Here is an 18859-nt window from a genome sequence, read left to right on the forward strand (position 1 = left end):
TCGATCAGAATGGAGAGGCGGGTAAGAAATACAATATTATTATTATTATTATTATTATTATTATTATTATTATTATTATTATTAGCTGCTGTCCCAATTCAAATAGATCCCTGAGCTCACTATGGCCCTGTTCAGAAGACACATTAAACCACGGCTTTAACCATGGTGAATAAGGCTTTTTGCCTTATTCGCTGTGGTTAAAGCTGTGGTTTAAAATGTCTTCTGAACAGGGCCTATTAAAAACACCTTAACCTGCTCCGCAGGCGGTACAGTTAATGCCATGTGTACCAAGTCACAAATCTAGATGTGTGGCAGGAGATCTGTGTTTGGGAGAGCCTTTTTATGGAAGTTTAAGGAGCAGCCAGAGACACCTGCATTGTCTGGTCAAATAGCAGCTTCAGGGAATGGTTTTGAGTGGATAAAATAGCACAGTGGGAAACACCTCCTCCCATGTTTCTGCTATCCAAAATGGTCCCCCACACATGGCTCCTATTAACTTATCACAGATCTCCAAGATCATGTGGTGTTTGAGCTTTGAGGCAGAAAAGAAATATTCAGCTTGAATGGGAGCCATAAAGAAATAGGGACTGGCAGGTTAGGAAGGTGGGCGTACAAAAACAACCAATTTTCACTTTTGTAATAACATCAAATGCCGTTTTTATTAGTTTATCACCATCAGTTCCCCACACAGATACCCAGATACGCCTGGTGGTTTTGTTCCAACTGGAAACCATCCTGGCCAGACCTTAAGATTTCAGATCAAGCCTTTCATTAAACCAGTAAGACAAAGACAGAAGGAGTCACTGGATACCTTGAGCCAACTGTACTAAATGGGCATTGTAATGGTAATTTATGCTGAAGGTATTTGGGAAGGATTTATTGTCTAACAGAGATATAAGGTGAGTTTATACCCAGACATTCTAGGTTTTGTAACTTAAGAGGGCAATGTATATCTTTATTTCTTAGATTCTGAAGGCTGTGGCTTGATCTTCTTAACAGCATCAAGGACAGCATCAAGGCTCACTTTGTCTCCAAATTCCTTCTCACGATGCTCCAGGAGAATACCCTAAAACAGAAGGGAAAAATACAGGTTAGAAATGCACTTTTGCACCAGACTACTTTCGGGCCAATTACACTTCTGCAATCCTCCTACAGTCATGTGAAAAAGAAAGTACACCCTCTTGGAATTGTATGGTTTTACATATCAGGACATAATAACAATCATCTGTTCCTTAGCCGGTCTAAAAATTAGGTAAATACAACCTCAGATGAACAACAACACATGACATATTACACCGTGTCATGATTTATTTAACAGAAATAAAGCCAAAATGGAGAAGCCATGTGTGAAAAAGGAAGTACACCCTTACTGCTTCTATAGGAATTAAGATGCTAAGTAGCAGACAATTGCTGTTAATCAAATGCCTGTGATTAATTGATCATCAGCAAGTATGACCACCTCTATAAAAGCCAAAGTTTTTTCAGTTTGCTGGTCTGGAGCATTCAGGTGTGTGTTAACACAATGCCAAGGAGGAAAGGCATCAGCAATGATCTTAGAGAAGCAATTGCTGCTACCCATCAATTTGGGAAGAGTTATAAGGCCATTTCCAAACCATTTAAAGTCCATCATTCTACAGTGAGAAAGATGATTCAAAAGTGGAAAACATTCAAGACAGTTGCCAATCTTCCCAGGAGAGAACGTCCCAGCAAAATCACCCCAAGGTCAGACCGTGCAATGCTCAGAGAAATTGCAAAAACCCCAAGAGTTACATCTCAGACTCTACAGGCCTCAGTGAGCATGTTAAATGTTAAAGTTCATGACAGTACAATTAGAAAAAGACTGAACAAGTATGGTTTGTTTGGAAGGGTTGCCAGGAGAAAGACTCTTCTCTCTAAAAAGAACGCGGCAGCATGGCTTAGGGTTGCAAATTTGCATCTGAACAAACCACAAGACTTCTGGAACAATGTCCTTTGGACAGATAAGACCAAAGTGGAGATGTTTGGCCATAATGCACAGTGCCACGTTTGGCGAAAACCAAACACAGCATATCAGCACAAACACCTCATACCAACTGTCAAGCATGGTGGTGGTGGGGTGATGATTTGGGCTTGTTTTGCAGCCACAGGACCTGGGAACCTTGCAGTCATTGAGTCGACCATGAACTCCTCTGTACACCAAAGTATTCTAGAGTCAAATGTGAGGCCATCTGTCTGACAGCTAAAGCTTGGCCCAAATTGGGTCATGCAACAGGACAATGATCCCAAACACACCAGCAAATCTACAACAGAATGGCTGAAAAAGAAAAGAATCAAGGTGTTGCAATGGCCCAGTCAAAGTCCAGACCTCAACCCGATTGAAATGCTGTGGCGGGACCTCAAGAGAGCTGTGCATAAAGAAATGCCCTCAAACCTCAATGAACTGAAGCAACGTTGTAAAGAAGAATGGGCTAAAATTCCTCCACAACGATGTGAGAGACTGATAAAGTCATACAGAAAATGATTACTTCAAGTTATTGCTGCAAAAGGTGGTTCTACAAGCTATTGAATCATAAGGTGTACTTACTTTTTCACACATGGCTTCTCTATTTTGGCTTTATTTCTGTTAAATAAATCATGACACGGTGTAATATGTCATGTGTTGTTGTTCATCTAAGGTTGTATTTACCTAATTTTTAGACCTGCTAAGGAACAGATGATTGTTATTATGTCTTGATATGTAAAATCATACAATTCCAAGAGGGTGTACTTTCTTTTTCACATGACTGTAGCTATCTGATTCTGTATACATGAAGGAACTGATACTAAAGGGCAGATTCCCAATCCTCCAATCGTACAAGGGACAAGATCTATAGCCTCTACACTATGGGTTCTCAACAAGGGGGGAATTCCCCCCGGGGGGGAATTTAGGGTTCCACGGGGAGAATTGGGACCACTATTCAGCAGAGTATGATGTCCTGTAGATTATGTCTTCCTACACGTTATTAAAAACATCCCAGAAAAGTGTCATGTTGTCTGCAAAAGCCAGGCCTTTGCTCTCTTTTCCCTCCCTCCCTATCCTAGAAGTTTCAAATGTCCCATGTAAAGGGGCAACGCAAAGCATGGGAGCTGAGAATGTAAAAGGGGCCATGCTTTGCGTTGCCCCATTAAATGGGACTAATATAGAAAAAAATTAAAGATTTTCAGTATTATATGCCTATTATTTGGAATGTACCTTTTGAGTTACACTATCTTGGGAAGGGGGGAATTCTATTCTGAACAATGGTAAAATGGGGGAAGGGAGCAAAAAAGGTTGAGAATCACTGCGCTACATGTTCCCCATGTGCTGAGTTTCCCAGGAGAATCTCCAGAGTCACGCTCCCCCAGCCTGCCAAACAGCTGCTTGGCAGACTGGGGCCACAGTTAGACCTAAGGTTTATCCTGGGTTCATTCAGGCTTCGCCCCTGCCTGAGCACTGAATCCCCTGTGTGTCACCTAGATGAACAGGTTTGACCCCTGGACGATCCAGGGATAAACCTTAGGTCTAGCTATGGCCTGGGGGAGCATGATTTGGCTGGGAAGCAAGGCCCACACGCTCCCCATGTGTAGGGTGACCCTATGAAAAGGAGGACAGGGCTCCTGTATCTTTAACAGTTGCATAGAAAAGGGAAGTTCAGCAGGTGTCATTTGTATATATGGGGAACCTGGTGAAATTCCTTCTTCATCACAACAGTTAAAGCTGCACGTGCCTTGCCTTCTTTTAAATCTGGTCACAGTATAGCTGCAGTATAGCTCCTGCAGCTTTAACTGTTGTGATGGAGGAAATTTCACCAGGTGCGACACGCATACAAATGTTACCTGCTGAAATTCCCTTTTCTATGCAACTGTTAAAGATACAGGAATCCTGTCCTCCTTTTCATACGGTCACCCTACCCATGTGACATGTCTCCCAGCAGAATCGCTGGGATTACATAGGTGTTAGGGGACTTAGCAGGGTTAACAAAACACTGCCCAGGGCCCGCTTATGGCCCATGGACCACAATAACCCACCTGATCTACAGAGATACTTTCTCTCGTGATTAGCTGTGGGTAATGTTTTCAGGTATTAATTCTTATAAGCAAAATGCAGAACAAACTGAAGTCAAGCTGTTGCATTTCTTCACCATACTCGTCTTCGTCTGCATCACCTTTTCTAGCTCTGCACATCCCCCCTTTTGAATTGCTTCACAACTTTGCTAGACCCTTTAACCAAAGGTAATGGAGCATTCAGGCAAAAACAGACTTGCACATTCCAGAAAAGAACCTTCGGTCACTGGAGCTGCTTGGCCTTTCTTTAACAAAGTCATATTTTCAGCAGTACAAATAGCCCTGGCAGGCTACAGTCACGTCTGGTGTGCGCACACGACATGAAGCTGGTTCAAACGTGGCTTCAACGAGAGAGGTTGAACATGGGAGCATCCAGCTCACATGATTATTTCCAGACGTGCTGAAGGAACCCAGGTGATCTCTCTCATGCCCTAATGTATGTACAATCTACACACGCAGGCAGGGGCATGAATTAGCCTGCTACATAATCCAGATTCTATGCCTCCAGGGTTGTTGGGTTATTGTGCCAGAACTTTTCTCTCTCTGGAACTCTGTTTGTGCTCAGAAACAAACACACATCACGCAGGTCTTACACAGCAGAGCTGGTTTATTTCCTTCAGGCTTCTGTGCAGTTCAATTCAGATCAGTTCAGATCAGCACACTGAGGCATACACAGAGAGCAGTGATCATAGAGCAGTGATCAGAGAGCAGTGATGAGTTCCATTTAACACAAGTGAGAAACTATATACAGATCTACACAATTCTTATCTACATTACATACAGCTGTGATGAGGCTAACTTAGAATCTTGGCAAGGTTCCCAGAACAGCCTCTATCTCAAGGTAATTGCCCACAGATAGACTTTCTCTGTTTAACCCTGAGATAGCCACACACACACAATTTTAATGACTAAGCAAGTATTTCTTTTCATATACTTAACAGTCCTCCTCTTGCGCATGTTGTTTAAATTGTGTTACAATCTGAGACCCAGCTTTAAAAGCATCTCTTTGTGTTTTACCATTGAACGTTCCACCTGTCCTTCCTCATTTTGTTTTACTTTGAATACCCATTTACAGGTAATGGCTTTACGACCTTCAGGTAAAGGTACTAGCTCCCACGTTTCATTTTTTTCATTTCTCTGATTTCCTCTGATATTGCTTCATGCCAGCCCTGAGCTTCTGTAGGTTCCATTTCCTGAATTTCCTCAAATGAAGTAGGTTCATAGGCTATTAGTAAAGCTCTATGAGAAACCTGTTTGCTTTGGTATTCATCTGAGTAACGAATTGGAGCTTTGCGTTCCCTTTCTGATCGTCTTGGCATAGTTACAGGCATAGTTTCCTCCTTTACAGTTTCTTCCCCCTCCCTCTCTTGCTGAGATTGTTCAGGAATTTCTTCTGTTTCTACAGCTTTCTGTTCTACAGGCAAACTTACATACTGTTTTGTTTCCTGCATTTGTTCATGAAAAACTACATCTCTGCTCACAATTACACTTTTGTGATATGGAGACCACAAACGATAGCCTTTTGTTTGTGTATCATATCCCAACAGTTTACATTCCAAACCTCTTTGAGCTAGCTTTCCTGGTCTGTTTTCTTTCTGAATATGAGCAAAACATTTACTTCCAAAAACCCGTATATGTGACACTCTAGGTTTTCTTTTGTAAAACATTTCATATGGAGTTTTTTCATGTACAGAGTGGTAAAGCCTGTTTAACAAATAATTTGAGGTGGACAAAGCTTCTGCCCAGAACAGGTTAGACAATCCTGACTCTTTCAATAGAGCTCTTAACATGTTCTGCAAGGTTCTGTTTTTCCTTTCTGCAACTCCATTTTGAAATGGTGAATATGGAGCAGTAAGGTCATGTTGTATACCCTCATCACTGAGGAATTTTTTTAATTGGTTGCTGAGAAATTCACCTCCCCGGTCCGTTCTTAGATTAGCTATAGGTTCTTTAAATCTATTTTTACTCCACTTAACAAACGCTTTGAACTTTCCAAAAGTTTCACTCTTCTGTTTTAACACATACACAAATCCAAATCTACTGTAATCATCAACAATAGACAAGAAAAATCTGTTTCCTCCTTGACTTGTCTCAAAAGGACCTGCAAGATCTGCATGAATTAATTCAAAAATTCTTTTTGTTGTTCTCTCACTATGTTTTGGAATGTTTGACTTATGACACTTGGTTTCACTGCATACATTACATTCTACATAGTTAGAACATGGTTTGATTTTCACCCCTTCACACAATTCTGGAATCTTAGAAATTGTTTTATAGTTAGCATGACCAAACCTTTTATGAGTTAAATGGATGCACTCTTGGTGTGGTTTGCAATTGGCTATTGTTTTTGTTGTGACTTTGCTGGCTACAACTTCATTTTCTGTACAAGTATTAATCACATACAAAGATTCTTTCATTATTCCCTGCACACACACCTTGTTTCCCTGTTTTATAGTACAATTTTCTTCAGTAAAACAAACCTCATACCCCATTTCTGTTAACTGAAACACACTTAGAAGGTTTGTTTCTAATTCTGGTACATATAAAACACTTTGTAGTTCAACTCCCAGACAATCAAAATATACATTACCCACACCACATATCTGGATTTTTGTTCCATTTGCAAGGGTAACACACTTTTGCTCTGAAGTAGAAGTTTCCAAGGTTACAAATGAAAGTTTGTCTTTTGCCATACTTATTGAAGCCCCAGAGTCCAAAAACCAAGGATTCATTGTCTCTTTGACTCTTGCTAGAAGACACTTCTTTGTTGATTCAGCTTCATTCATGTTGTTTTCTTCTCTCCACTTTGCTGTCAACAGCTTTTTCTTCTTGTTGTTGCAATCCCGCCTTAAGTGTCCTGTGGAACCACAGTTAAAGCATTTCCTTGCCTTTAATGCAGCCCCCACATCAGAAGATTTATGGCTTTGTTGAAATTCAGCCACAGGATGTTTAAAGCTCTGTTGTTTTGAAGCTTGTCTTCTTTCATAGGTTTCCAGTAGTTTTCCAGCTACATACTCGAGGGTTAAATTTTTCTCCTCTTGACTTTCCATCATGGTGACAACTGCGTCGTACGATGAATCAAGACTTGACAAAATCACATAGACTTGGTGTATAGTTGTAAACTCCATCCCTCGTGCCCTGAGTTGATTGAAGATTTCTCTCATGCTTTTCAAATGGTTTGACATAGACTCCCCTGGTTTCAGCTTCATTCCATACAGCTTCCCGGTTAGAATTATTTTACTGCCCGCTGTTTCTCTTTGATATACAGCTTGTAGCGCATTCCAGCACTCTTTTGATGTATTCAAAAACTGAATGAAGGAAATTTGAGAGTCTTCCACAGCTAATGCAATAACTGCCATTGCTTTTGCATCGTCCTTAAACCATTTAGCATTCTGTGGATCTGCTCTATCTGGTGGATTCTCTGTGACTACATACCACAGTTCAGCCTGAATCAGATACATTTGCATTTTGTAAGACCATAATGCATAGTTAGAGTCATTCAGCTTTTCTAACAATTGATGCAAACCAGACATATTAGCTCCTGCCATTCCCTCTGCTTTAGGAATTGGTATCTCACCGTCCTCCTGCTCAGAGTCCTCCTCAGAGTCAGCCGACTGAGATTTTTCCTCTGAGATTTTTCCTCACTTTGCAGCACTGGCTTTAGCTTGATGTCTTCCTTCATCAACAGTTTTCTGTTTTAGCAGACTCCTGGTTCTGATACTGCACCGTTCCCATCAAGTTCTGGTTCTTCTGCCTGGATTAGGCTGGCGTAGGCTGGTCTAGGCTAGACTGGGCCCATAACCTTTGTTGGGTTATTGTGCCAGAACTTTTCTCTCTCTGGAACTCTGTTTGTGCTCAGAAACAAACACACATCACGCAGGTCTTACACAGCAGAGCTGGTTTATTTCCTTCAGGCTTCTGTGCAGTTCAATTCAGATCAGTTCAGATCAGCACACTGAGGCATACACAGAGAGCAGTGATCATAGAGCAGTGATCAGAGAGCAGTGATGAGTTCCATTTAACACAAGTGAGAAACTATATACAGATCTACACAATTCTTATCTACATTACATACAGCTGTGATGAGGCTAACTTAGAATCTTGGCAAGGTTCCCAGAACAGCCTCTATCTCAAGGTAATTGCCCACAGATAGACTTTCTCTGTTTAACCCTGAGATAGCCACACACACACAATTTTAATGACTAAGCAAGTATTTCTTTTCATATACTTAACAAGGGTGATCCCTACACAGAAGTACATTATTGTGGGGCGCTCCCCAAGAACCACATTTACTGTTTACTTTCTCCTTTAATCATCTGCAATGCAAAGCCTGATCCCATCCCTCGTAAGGCTAGCAATTTTTTAATTTTTTTTTTTCATACATTGCTAAAAATGACAAATTTTCTCTACCCTGTTACGAGCTGCAAAAAAGAAAGATTTGAGAAGACAGCAAGATGGAGATGTTTTTATACATGTTCCCAGCTTAGTACACCAAAAATTGGGCCCTCCACTGTGGTGTTCTTAGCACAATGGTCAAGCCATCCCTATTTCTGCTGGATAAGAGGACTGAGCTCCAAGATTCTTTAATGAGTTGAAAACGGCAAAGAACACAGATCCACAAGATTCCTAGCAACAAAACCAAAAAATGCACTCTGCACTCCCACTCAATTTTTTTATGTATGTATGTGAATGAATATAAGGGAGAGTGCAAAATATACACACATACACCCCATACCTGCTTCTCAGGACCAATCACGAAAACTCCTCCCAGGATAATGCCTTCTCCATCCATGTTACCATGAAATCCATGCTTCCAAGCACGGAGGAAATTCCTCCAGACTTTGCACCGAATAAAGCCCAGGAACATCATCTTTCTTTTCAGAGGCCCATAGAATTGCTTCTATAGAAAGGGATTAGGAAACAATAAGCTTTAAAAGAGACAGGTAAAGAGAGATCTTCCCAGAGAACTACAATGATACTTACCAGCAAAGCCAGCTGGAGGACAGGCAGCTGGAGTTACCGCACTATAAACAAGGTTCAGCTCGCTACAGACAGGGCTGTGTGTTTGCTGCCATTCTGCAGGAATGCAGAGAATGCGGTACCGGGCACACATAAAACCCAGCTTCCTAAGGATCTCGGCTTTTGTGGAAGAATACAAAAGCAAGTTTCTAGCCCTTATGACTGCAAAAAAATATACTTAAAATTGAAGTATGTGGGCAACAGTTGCTAAAATCTCAGAAACCAGAAGGGTAATTGTGCAAGATCTTTGGTGGTTAGTGGGTATGAGTTCAAACTGCATAATTTATACAAGTTGTGGACTCCAGCTTTCGGCACATAATTTGTATTCCTTGGCTGCACACACACTGCCCAGCAGAATTTACAGTTACATGAACAGCACCTTCTTCTCCATGTGTGTGTGTTTGTGTCTTTCTCTTGCCACCACCTCACACATCTCTTTCTGTGTGTGTGTGTTTGAGCACACCCCTCTCCTTCCTACATCTGCATCCTGACCCAGGCACTGTTCACGGAGAAACTTCACTGCCACAAATACAATATACTGAAAGATGAATTGATGTTCACAAACATTAGCTTTTTGATGCTATTAGATATTCTGATCTTTTCGCTATGCATCTTGCATAAGAAACCAGGGACTTTCCACTCTGCTCTATAATGTGTACAATGAGGACGAAGGACACCAGAGTTGGACTAGCAGAGGAAAGCAGAAAAGGGAGTGTTTCAAAGGTAGAGCAACAGCCTGACTTCATCATGATTTGCAATACAGACAGGGTTTACCGAAGAGGGACTTGTGGGTATTCATGGCTCTGGCCAATTCTTCATCGCTATGGGCTACAATCCAAGACTTGAGGGGATGAAGGGAGATTAAGCGGGCCTAAATCTGTGCTGGATATTTGTCATAAAGTTTCCTACAGTAATGAGAAATAGAACGTAGCTTTGGGCGGAAAACAAAAGGAAGAGCTCCAGAATGTATTGTATCAGGTAATAGTAAGACAGCTTCTTCCCCCTTGAGATATGCAGACTGTGTTCAAGAGGCACACCTACCAATAATAAACATAGCAATCTCCTCTTATTCATCCCCGTTGCTATTACCTTTTCATGCGCTTTTGTATTTTTAGCTTCCTCCTTTTAGAAGGCGGGATGACTAATTGGGACGCACAGCCCTGTTTCTCTAAAGGATTAAAATTATGATGGGAGCAAATAGCCGCCCTAATCTTTCCGTTTATCTATGCGTGCTTATAGGCAAATCATGCAAAAACATGTCAATACTTCAAAGCTGTTTTCAGCATACGTCCATTAATGATATATAAATAGAAACCTAAAAGCCAATTAACCTCTTAAGTAGCAGCTCTGCTAAGCTCATCTACATGCCAGCAGCTTCTCTACAGACCTTGCAACCATAGCAGACAGGACTTGAAGAGGCTTGCCAGGGGTGAAAATGCACCCGCCCACATCTCTCACCGCAATGAGTGGGGCCTCCATGTGCCATGCAATGGAGCTCAACTGGTGGGGGTCATGGACCAACACAAGCGGATCTGGTTTCCAAGACTCATAGGTGATGAGGTTTGAGCCACTTTTGAGCCTCTCCCAGGTAAGCATGTGGTCCTTGTTCCAGAAGAGAGAGGCACTTGGAATGAGCATTTTGGCCAGCACAGGTTTTACACCTGCATTACAGACCAATTCAAGCAAGCATAGCTTTAAGCTTCACATACGAAAACACCTTTAGACAGAGTGGCTCAAAGTGTCTAATGAAAATTCCATAGCATGAGAGAGGAAGGGGAGAGAAGGACAGAGAAGCAGGAGGGATCAACATCCTGGGCACAAATCGACAATGACTTCACCTTTTCATCCAGAAATATTTCCCCTTTGAAGTATGGCTGGAAAGCCTCCACCTCGGACCCAATATTCTCTTTCACGACAGCATATAAGGGGACGCCCAGCTGGTCAAGCTGAGGCTTCAGAGAGGACAGCTCAGCAGCCTCCTAAAAATGAAAGAAGAGTTGGGTTTATTCAGTGGCAGCCTACAGCCATTCCTAGTTAGCTTCAGCACTCACACTGCTCTACCAAACTAAATCCCGGGATTAAATTTAATGCTCAAGAATTCATGTTAAGATGGTGTCACAGACAGAATGGGTTTTTAGAACTGGAGTTCCAGTCTGTTACAGCTAAGTGGTATATTTAAGGCAGGGGTGGGCAGAAAGTAGATCTTCCAATGTTTTGGACAATACCCAGGATTTCTGATCACTGGCAATGCTGGCAGGGGCTTCTGTGAGTTGACGTCCAAACATCTGGAGATCTGCCTTGTGCACACCTATAATCTAAGGAATAGACAGGGCTTTCTTAGACCTTTTTATTTCACCTGGCTTTCAGTCTGCGATCTGCTGCTTCTCAGTTTTAATTCTGTCATTTGCCCTTATTTTAATGTCTCATTTTATAATCTTAATTGATACATCATTGAAATTGTTTATTATGTCGTGTGTGTTTTTTTACTATTGTAAACCGCTCTGATTACTATTGTAATATTAGTCTGGATGGAGGATTAGGCCTAATGCTCATGTTGGACCTAATCCTCCATCTAAGTTAGTTAGTCTTAGATAAAGGATTAGGATTAATTTTTGCATTTTGACTATTCAACAGTGTTCGGCTGTAGATTTGCACATTGCCCAACTTGGGCCATCCAGATGTGTTGACTGCAACTCCCATGGCTATTGGCAATGCTGGCTGGGATAATGGGAGTTGCAGCCCATTTGGAGGCCACTAGGCAGGGAAAGGCTGCTACAAACCAATTCTAAGCCCTAATTTAATGGCAAGTTCAGTGGCTGGAGGGACTCTCCACTATGTCAAAACATCCTACTGCATCTCCACAATTCATGGCACATTTTTAGGAGTCCAATACAGAAGAAAAGGAGGAAGACAGATGACAGAGTACATGAGCATTGACGAAAAAGTGCCGATGGGCAAGGCTGGCTTGAAAATGAGCACAGCTCATTCGAATGGAAGACATGGGAGCAAAAGAGAAGGAAACAAAAGCAAATCAGAAATATCAAGAAGAAATATGAAGCCATTTCACATAGTACAAAAACTGACAACATGCTGACAAACGCAGTCACACGAGAGCATAAATTTCTCGTAACCGGAAAAAGAGCCCTACTGGATACGACCAAAGGCTTATCTAGGCCAAAATCCCGTTTCCCACAGTGGCCTAGGAGATGCACATGGGAAGACCACAAGCGGGACCTGAGTGCAAAACACCACCCTGCTCCTGTTCCCCAGCAACTGGTATTCAGAGCATGCTGCCTGCAATCCTGGAGATAGCATATAGCCATCATGACTACTAGTAGCCACTGATAGCATAACCGCCAGGATTTTTTCTAAAGATCTCCGCTTTTAAAGATAACTATTTTAATTCTGGTAGCCATCAGGAAAGGCCTCTAGTACAGCCTACTCCAAGAGTAGGAAATACTTTAAAAGCTGCAAGACAGGAAGGCAGCCTCTGTCAATACGGCGGGGGGGTGGTGGGGAGCAACTTGTGGCCTTCCATAGCCGTTGGCTATGCTGTCCAGGGCTAATGGGAGCTTTAGGCCAAAATATCTGGAGGACCACAAGTCGCCCATCACTGTAACAGAGCATTAGCATCTTGGGTTGGACAGGAGAGGATGTTATAAAACAGTCCTCCTGTACATCACTCTTTATTTTATTTATTTCAAATTATTCTTAGGCCTTCCCTGTAAAATGCTTGCACAAGCAAAAGTTGCTACAAAAGACAGGTTCTTCTTTTATCTCTACGGAGCTCAAACCATGAATTGCCAAGGGGAAAAAATCTGTAACCATATCTAACGGATAAATTAAAAACCTTTCTCAAGCTGATTTCACACTAGATGTAGTTTTTAAAAGATGGTTTCTATACAGCCAGTCTTCAGGGATGACACCGTGTGAGCAAGGCCACAACTAAACCACTGTAGTGCAAGGTAGACAGACGCTAGCAAACTGTGAAGAGTTCTCCTTTCTTGCAAACTGTGTATCTCACAAAACTACTCGCAAGTCCCTGTGTGTAAGACACCCAGGGAGGTGCTGTACATCCAACTTGCAAGTACTGAGGAATTTCCAGGAGTGGGGATCTTGGCCTGGCACCAATGGAGGCTGGTGGCTCTGATGTCAGTGGGGTTGAGAATCCGCTCTGGGTTCCAGGCAGAACTCTAAAGTAGCTGTCCAAGGTGCTGAACCCACCTCCAACTAGGATTAGCACCCTGGACAGCACTTTTAAAGTTCTGACTGAAATCCAGAGCAAATTCACCACCGCATTGACATCAAGCACAGGTCTACCACCTCAGTGAGAACTAGAGCCTTCTCTCTGTGTTTAATCCAAACTCCTTGAAATTACAGCGGGTTAAGCCCCATCATCCGTTCTCCAGACATACCCACAAAGGAACAACCACAGTACCTCTCTGCACAAAAATCATCCAGGTCGCCGCACTGCCATGATGACAGCACCATTCTTCTTCCACAACTCCCCTGCTTTGAACGTTATTTGCTCTCCTAAGGGAACAGACAATAATATAGGTTATGGTGCCCCTAATTGACTTGGACAGGAGAGAGGCTCTGGAGACTACCTGAAATCCAAGACCCAGGAGCAACCTGTGTTAAACAAAATCACTTCATTTCAGGCTAAGCCACCATGCCACAGGCTCACAAATCAGTGTTGGTGCTGTTCAATAAAATTCCTCTCCAGGCACAGAGAGATTAGCAAAGTATACAACAGAATCAGGTAGATTTCAGAGAAACGTGATACAGCCAGGAACACAAACGACAGGAACAAGTATTTCTTCAGCAGCAGTTTACTGAGGTATAGATTTAGAGATCTTATATACAGTTATATACAAACATACTCACAGAACGTCACTTCATCACACAGGAGAGTGCAGATATGCTCACATAGGAGACATTTATACACAGCATTATCTGCCTCTTTCAATTTACAACATAATTGACTATCAATCACTCTTGACAGGTCGTTAACCAATTAACCAATTATCACTTTGACCTTTAAGAGCAACTGACGCAATTCCAGGCAATACTTGCTTCTAGCTGGGCTAAACAGAAAATACGGATATTTAAAAATAAATACCCGGACAATCAGACCTTGATAGCAGAGGATAGCTGAGCCACAAAGGAGCTACAAACACCATTTTCTTTCAAAAACAGGGAGAATGGTTATCTTTGCTCCACAAAATAGAAGATCATGGTCAGCTTCCACAAGCAAGGAGTGTTCCAAAGCTACAAATCCATCTCCTGGAAGCAGAGCTGAGGATTTTCGTTAGCCCTTTATCCACTCATGGAAAACGAGGCTGTTCCCATCCACCATACAACTTTCAAGACATACTATGCATTTCAGGTCTTACCTCCTCCCACAGACTTCAGATCTGTTGCCTCCAGTACATCCAATGAGGCCTTTTCCGCTTTAGATAGAAATAAATCTGTATTGGCAAGGATGATCCCTGTCACAGCAGCCCCAACGGCTCCAAGGCCAACGGTCCACATTGCCACGGAGAGGATCCCTGGGTCAAGGTGAGAACACATCTCTAGAAGCAAAGGAAAGCGGACACATTACTCCATCAGATGACTAGGTTTCAAAACAAAAGGATCATAAGACACCAATTTTATCCCCAAAACAACAAGAAGAGTCTTGTAGAATCTTAAAGGCTAACAAATGTATTCAGGGGCTAATGCGGCTACCCTTGGGAAACTGTTCCAATTTTATCCTGGATACTGATACGACTATCTTGTGATAGAGGTACGGACGGGCTTGAAGTTCAAAGGAGTTCCCAACTTGGACCAGAATAGATTCTCCAAGCGAACACCATCAGCGACTGCTTGGTTGGGTGAATCAAGAGCCACTTTGGGAGCAAGGGGGACTAGGGTTGGAGGCAATGGTGCACCTAGGGCTGGACCACGGGGCTGAAGTCCAGGGTCCTGCAGCCCAGCCCAGCCTACCCAAAGAGCAGCAGGTAACGGGCAGAAGCAAACACGCCTGTCATCAGTACCTGGACCAGCATGGCTACCCCTGGACCCATTCGGGCTGAAGCTGGTTGTTGCAGCATCCTTTCTTTCTGCTTCCTTTACAGCATTTTATAGTTGGGGGTGGCCAGGCTGGGCACGTGCATGGCTGTATGTGCTCATTGTTAGGTTTTTTACTTTTAAAATAGGCGATTCTTCTCTACAACAAGAGCCTCGTGTGGCGCAGAGCGGTAAAGCAGCAGTTTCTGCAGCTGAAACTCTCCCCACGGCCTGAGTTCGATCCCAGCGGAAGCTGGTTCTCAGGCAGCCGGCTCAGGTCGACTCAGCCTTTCATCCTCCCAAGGTTGGTAAAATGAGTACCCAGTTAGCTGGGGGAAAGGTAATAATGGCCGGGGAAGGCAACGGCAAACCACCCTGCTGTAAGGCCTGCCAAGAAAACGTCAGCGAAAGCTAGCGTCCCTCCAAGAGTCAAGAATGACTCATTGCTTGCACGAGAGGTTCCTTTCTTTTTCTCCTCAACAAAATTGTGCTTATTCCCACGTAAATGTGTTTCATGTCAGGGGAGCCAAAGCAAACTCCCATTTTATTCCTGTAGTCATGATTGAGATGAGATTCAAATGTGAAACTGCACCTGCACTGATTATTTCTTACCTTTTTTTAAAAAAATCATGGGTTGTTGCAGTTTGGCTGTGACTTATAAGGAATGTTGAAGCCATTGTAAGCATGGAATGGTGACAGTGGGTGGGGGGCAGGGGAGAGAGAAATATTTTGTGTGTGCTTCACAGCAAGTAATACCTAAGATCACAGTTCAAAATTACCTAGCTGTGCCACTGGTTGAATACCTGTCCGGTTGCTATTAAGCCGCGTTAGCCTGTCCAGATTTTTTTGACATCTGTACTCCGAGATATTTAAGTGCCTTAAAGCATATTAGACACTCCAGTCATAGTCTTTTGTTGTTTTTGTAACCTTGGTATTATGTTCATGCATAGCATCACTTTCACATAATCTCTTTTTAATCTGGCTAATTCACTGTATTGCACAATTTGACATTTAATTTCTGGGAAGGACTGAACTGGGTCATGGAGCACCAAATGAAGCTGCTTCCTCTTGAGTCAGATGCTTGGTCCATCTAGCCCAGTATTGTCAACACTGACTGGCAGCAGCTCTTCAGGTTTTCAGACAAGATTCTTTCCCCACCCTGTGTGGAGATGCCAGGGATTGAACCTGCGATCGTCCGCATGCAAAATGGGTGTTCAACCACAACAGTTTTGTCAGCGAAAAGCCTGATGACATGTTTGTGGACAGACATCTCCAATGGCTGCATGCGAAACTAGCAACAGCTTTTGGAAAGTCTTCTGGAAAGCTCCATGTATAACAAAATTGCATTAAACTAATACGGCATTAAACTAATATGGCAATTACCCAGACATAAATGAAGCCAGACAGGTGCTCCCTGTCCAGAAAGAGACATCACTGGTGGTACACTAGTCTAACCTGGTGGAGCATCACCCCCCTGGCACACAGATCACTCATTCAGCTTATCAGTGACCAAGGGTAGAGAACACTAAGTGATGCCCATGAATGTGTGAAACCAGCTAGACATCTATCCTCAAGCTGCAGTGGTAGCAGTAGTGCTCTCAAGGGAGTGTTTGTGCAAAAAAAAAGTGCTCCTTCATTACTCACTTGTTGCACAAAACAATGGTTATGCCAAACTGAGCTCCCTCTAATTTATGACACAGTATGAAAGAGAGAGGACGGAAGTTCCTTCATGCTTGACCTTGGAGGCTGCCAAGATCTTGTTTGTGTAAGATTCCAAAGCAAGATTATTGCAAATTGCATTAGATTTAGCCCAGGCTTTCTCACGGTGAACTCGCCAGTGTGGTGTAGTGGCTAAAGTGTTGGACCGGGAGTCGGGAGACCCGGGTTCTAGTCCCCACTTGGCCATGGAAACCCACTGGGTGACTTTGGGCCCATCATAGACTCTCAGCCCAACCCACCTCACAGGGTTATTGTTGTGAGGATAAAATGGAGAGGAGGGTCATGCCTGCCGCCTTGGGTTCCTTGGAGGAAAAAAGGCAGGACAGAAATGCAAAAATAAATAAATAAATAAATAAATAAATAATATGGTTAAGGAGTCCACCGTTATGATAAAAATGAGGACAGACGAAGCGATAAGTATTCAAGAATAACCTGCGGTGTAGGAGAGAGAGAAAGAACACAGAAGAGTCGCTACAATAGAATTTTTAAAATAATGGACTTTGTAGCTCTGATATATGACATACTAATCCATTCCAAATTATATGGGGCTGGAACAAAACAAGAGGCACATGATGTTTGATTTGTGTGGCATGGATCCAAGATCCCCTAAGGATGTAGGGAAAGGAACCTCTTGCGCAAGTACTTGAGTCATTACTGACTCCTAGAGGGGCATCTGCTTTCGCAGAGATTTTCTTGGCATGCCACAACACAGGTTCTGAACACCAGACCCGGCCGAGGCTACTCCCTGCTCAAGCCAAGCACCACCGCCTGATACGCCTGAGGCAAGGGATAAAACCCACCTTCCTCCAAACTATGTGGAGAAAGGGGTTAAAATGGAGAAGGATTTTAATATATATAATAATGCGCTGTGAGTTATATCTGCTGAGGTGAATGATTGTCAGAGTGGGTGTTATATGTGTAAACTTAAGATGATAAATGCCAAACAGACACATGGGATTTTTGTGGTAGTTTAAAAACAAAACAATCAAAATTTATTTTTAAAAGTTCACAAGCTTTGTTTCAAATAACAACATTTAAAAACCTTTTTGAAACCTTTCATACAATCCTGTCACTCATTCACATACACGCTTTCCTTTTTCTCACACAATCACTCTTGAACTTTCTTTATTCTCAGTATTGATTAATATACTTCCACTACGTGCACACCACACTCTAAAGACACCACTCACTACACTGACCCTCAAATTTCCCAGAACTTAAGTACCATAAACACAGAGAGCACTACAGACTCTAAGAGTACCTAACAAGTCCCCCTGAAAAGTTTTCTCCATCCCCTCCGTCCTTCCCTTATATATCACTCCTCCCCCCTCCCAAGACATTCTAACTCCGCCCACTCAGGCCAACATTCTAAAAACCACAGACTGACAAACTGCAGATATACATTTGGGAACTGACTTGTGGGGTGTAACGCCACAGGAACCTCTTGTGCAAGCACTTGAGTCATTGCTGACTCCTAGAGGGACGGCTGCTTTCGCTGACGTTTTCTTGGCAGACTTTCTAGCGGGGTGGTTTGCCATTGCCTTCCCCAGTCGCAGTTACCTTTCCCCCAGCTAGCTGGGTACTCATTTTACCGACCTCGGAAGGATGGAAGGCTGAGTCGACCTGAGCCGGCTGCCTGAGAACCAGCTTCCGCTGGGATCGAACTCAGGCCGTGGGGAGAGTTTCGGCTGCAGTAACTGCCACTTACCACTCTGCACTACACGAGGTTTTGCTAAAGATGTAACTGCAAGGAAAACAAAATAATACTAAATTTTAGCAGCAGACTTCACTGCTTCCGGGTACTCTTGGTCAGTAATACACTAATTGGGACACTAGTGAACACCAAGACTGATCAAAAGAAACGACAAGGGTCAGTAATTTGTAGCCTTTGGAACAGGTCAGGCCCCCTAAGACATGCTAGCTCATGGCATGCTACTGGAGGGTGGGGTGGAGAGGAAAAGAAGAGGCTTTGGCTGCAATCCGATATACATTTAAAGTCCTACTGAAA

The 18859-nt window shown here is 42.9% G+C and overlaps 1 protein-coding gene across 2 annotated transcripts in view; it reads right to left on the reverse strand.

The window, feature by feature from the left end:
* Window positions 1-479: 479 nt before the first annotated feature.
* PRXL2A (peroxiredoxin like 2A) overlaps window positions 480-18859 on the reverse strand; it is a 31798-nt gene continuing 13418 nt past the window's right edge. For both annotated transcript variants that reach the window (XM_063133145.1, XM_063133144.1), the window contains exons 2-6: window positions 14478-14657; window positions 13520-13614; window positions 10920-11060; window positions 8798-8962; window positions 480-1066 (exon numbers count right to left, since the gene is read on the reverse strand). In XM_063133145.1, the coding sequence (XP_062989215.1) occupies window positions 956-1066; window positions 8798-8962; window positions 10920-11060; window positions 13520-13614; window positions 14478-14655 (690 nt within the window). In that variant the 5' untranslated portion in view covers window positions 14656-14657 and the 3' untranslated portion in view covers window positions 480-955. The remainder of the gene's footprint in view (window positions 1067-8797; window positions 8963-10919; window positions 11061-13519; window positions 13615-14477; window positions 14658-18859) is intronic.

This window comes from Elgaria multicarinata, chromosome 8, assembly GCF_023053635.1.
Source record: "Elgaria multicarinata webbii isolate HBS135686 ecotype San Diego chromosome 8, rElgMul1.1.pri, whole genome shotgun sequence".
Classification (NCBI taxonomy): Eukaryota; Metazoa; Chordata; class Lepidosauria; order Squamata; family Anguidae; genus Elgaria; species Elgaria multicarinata.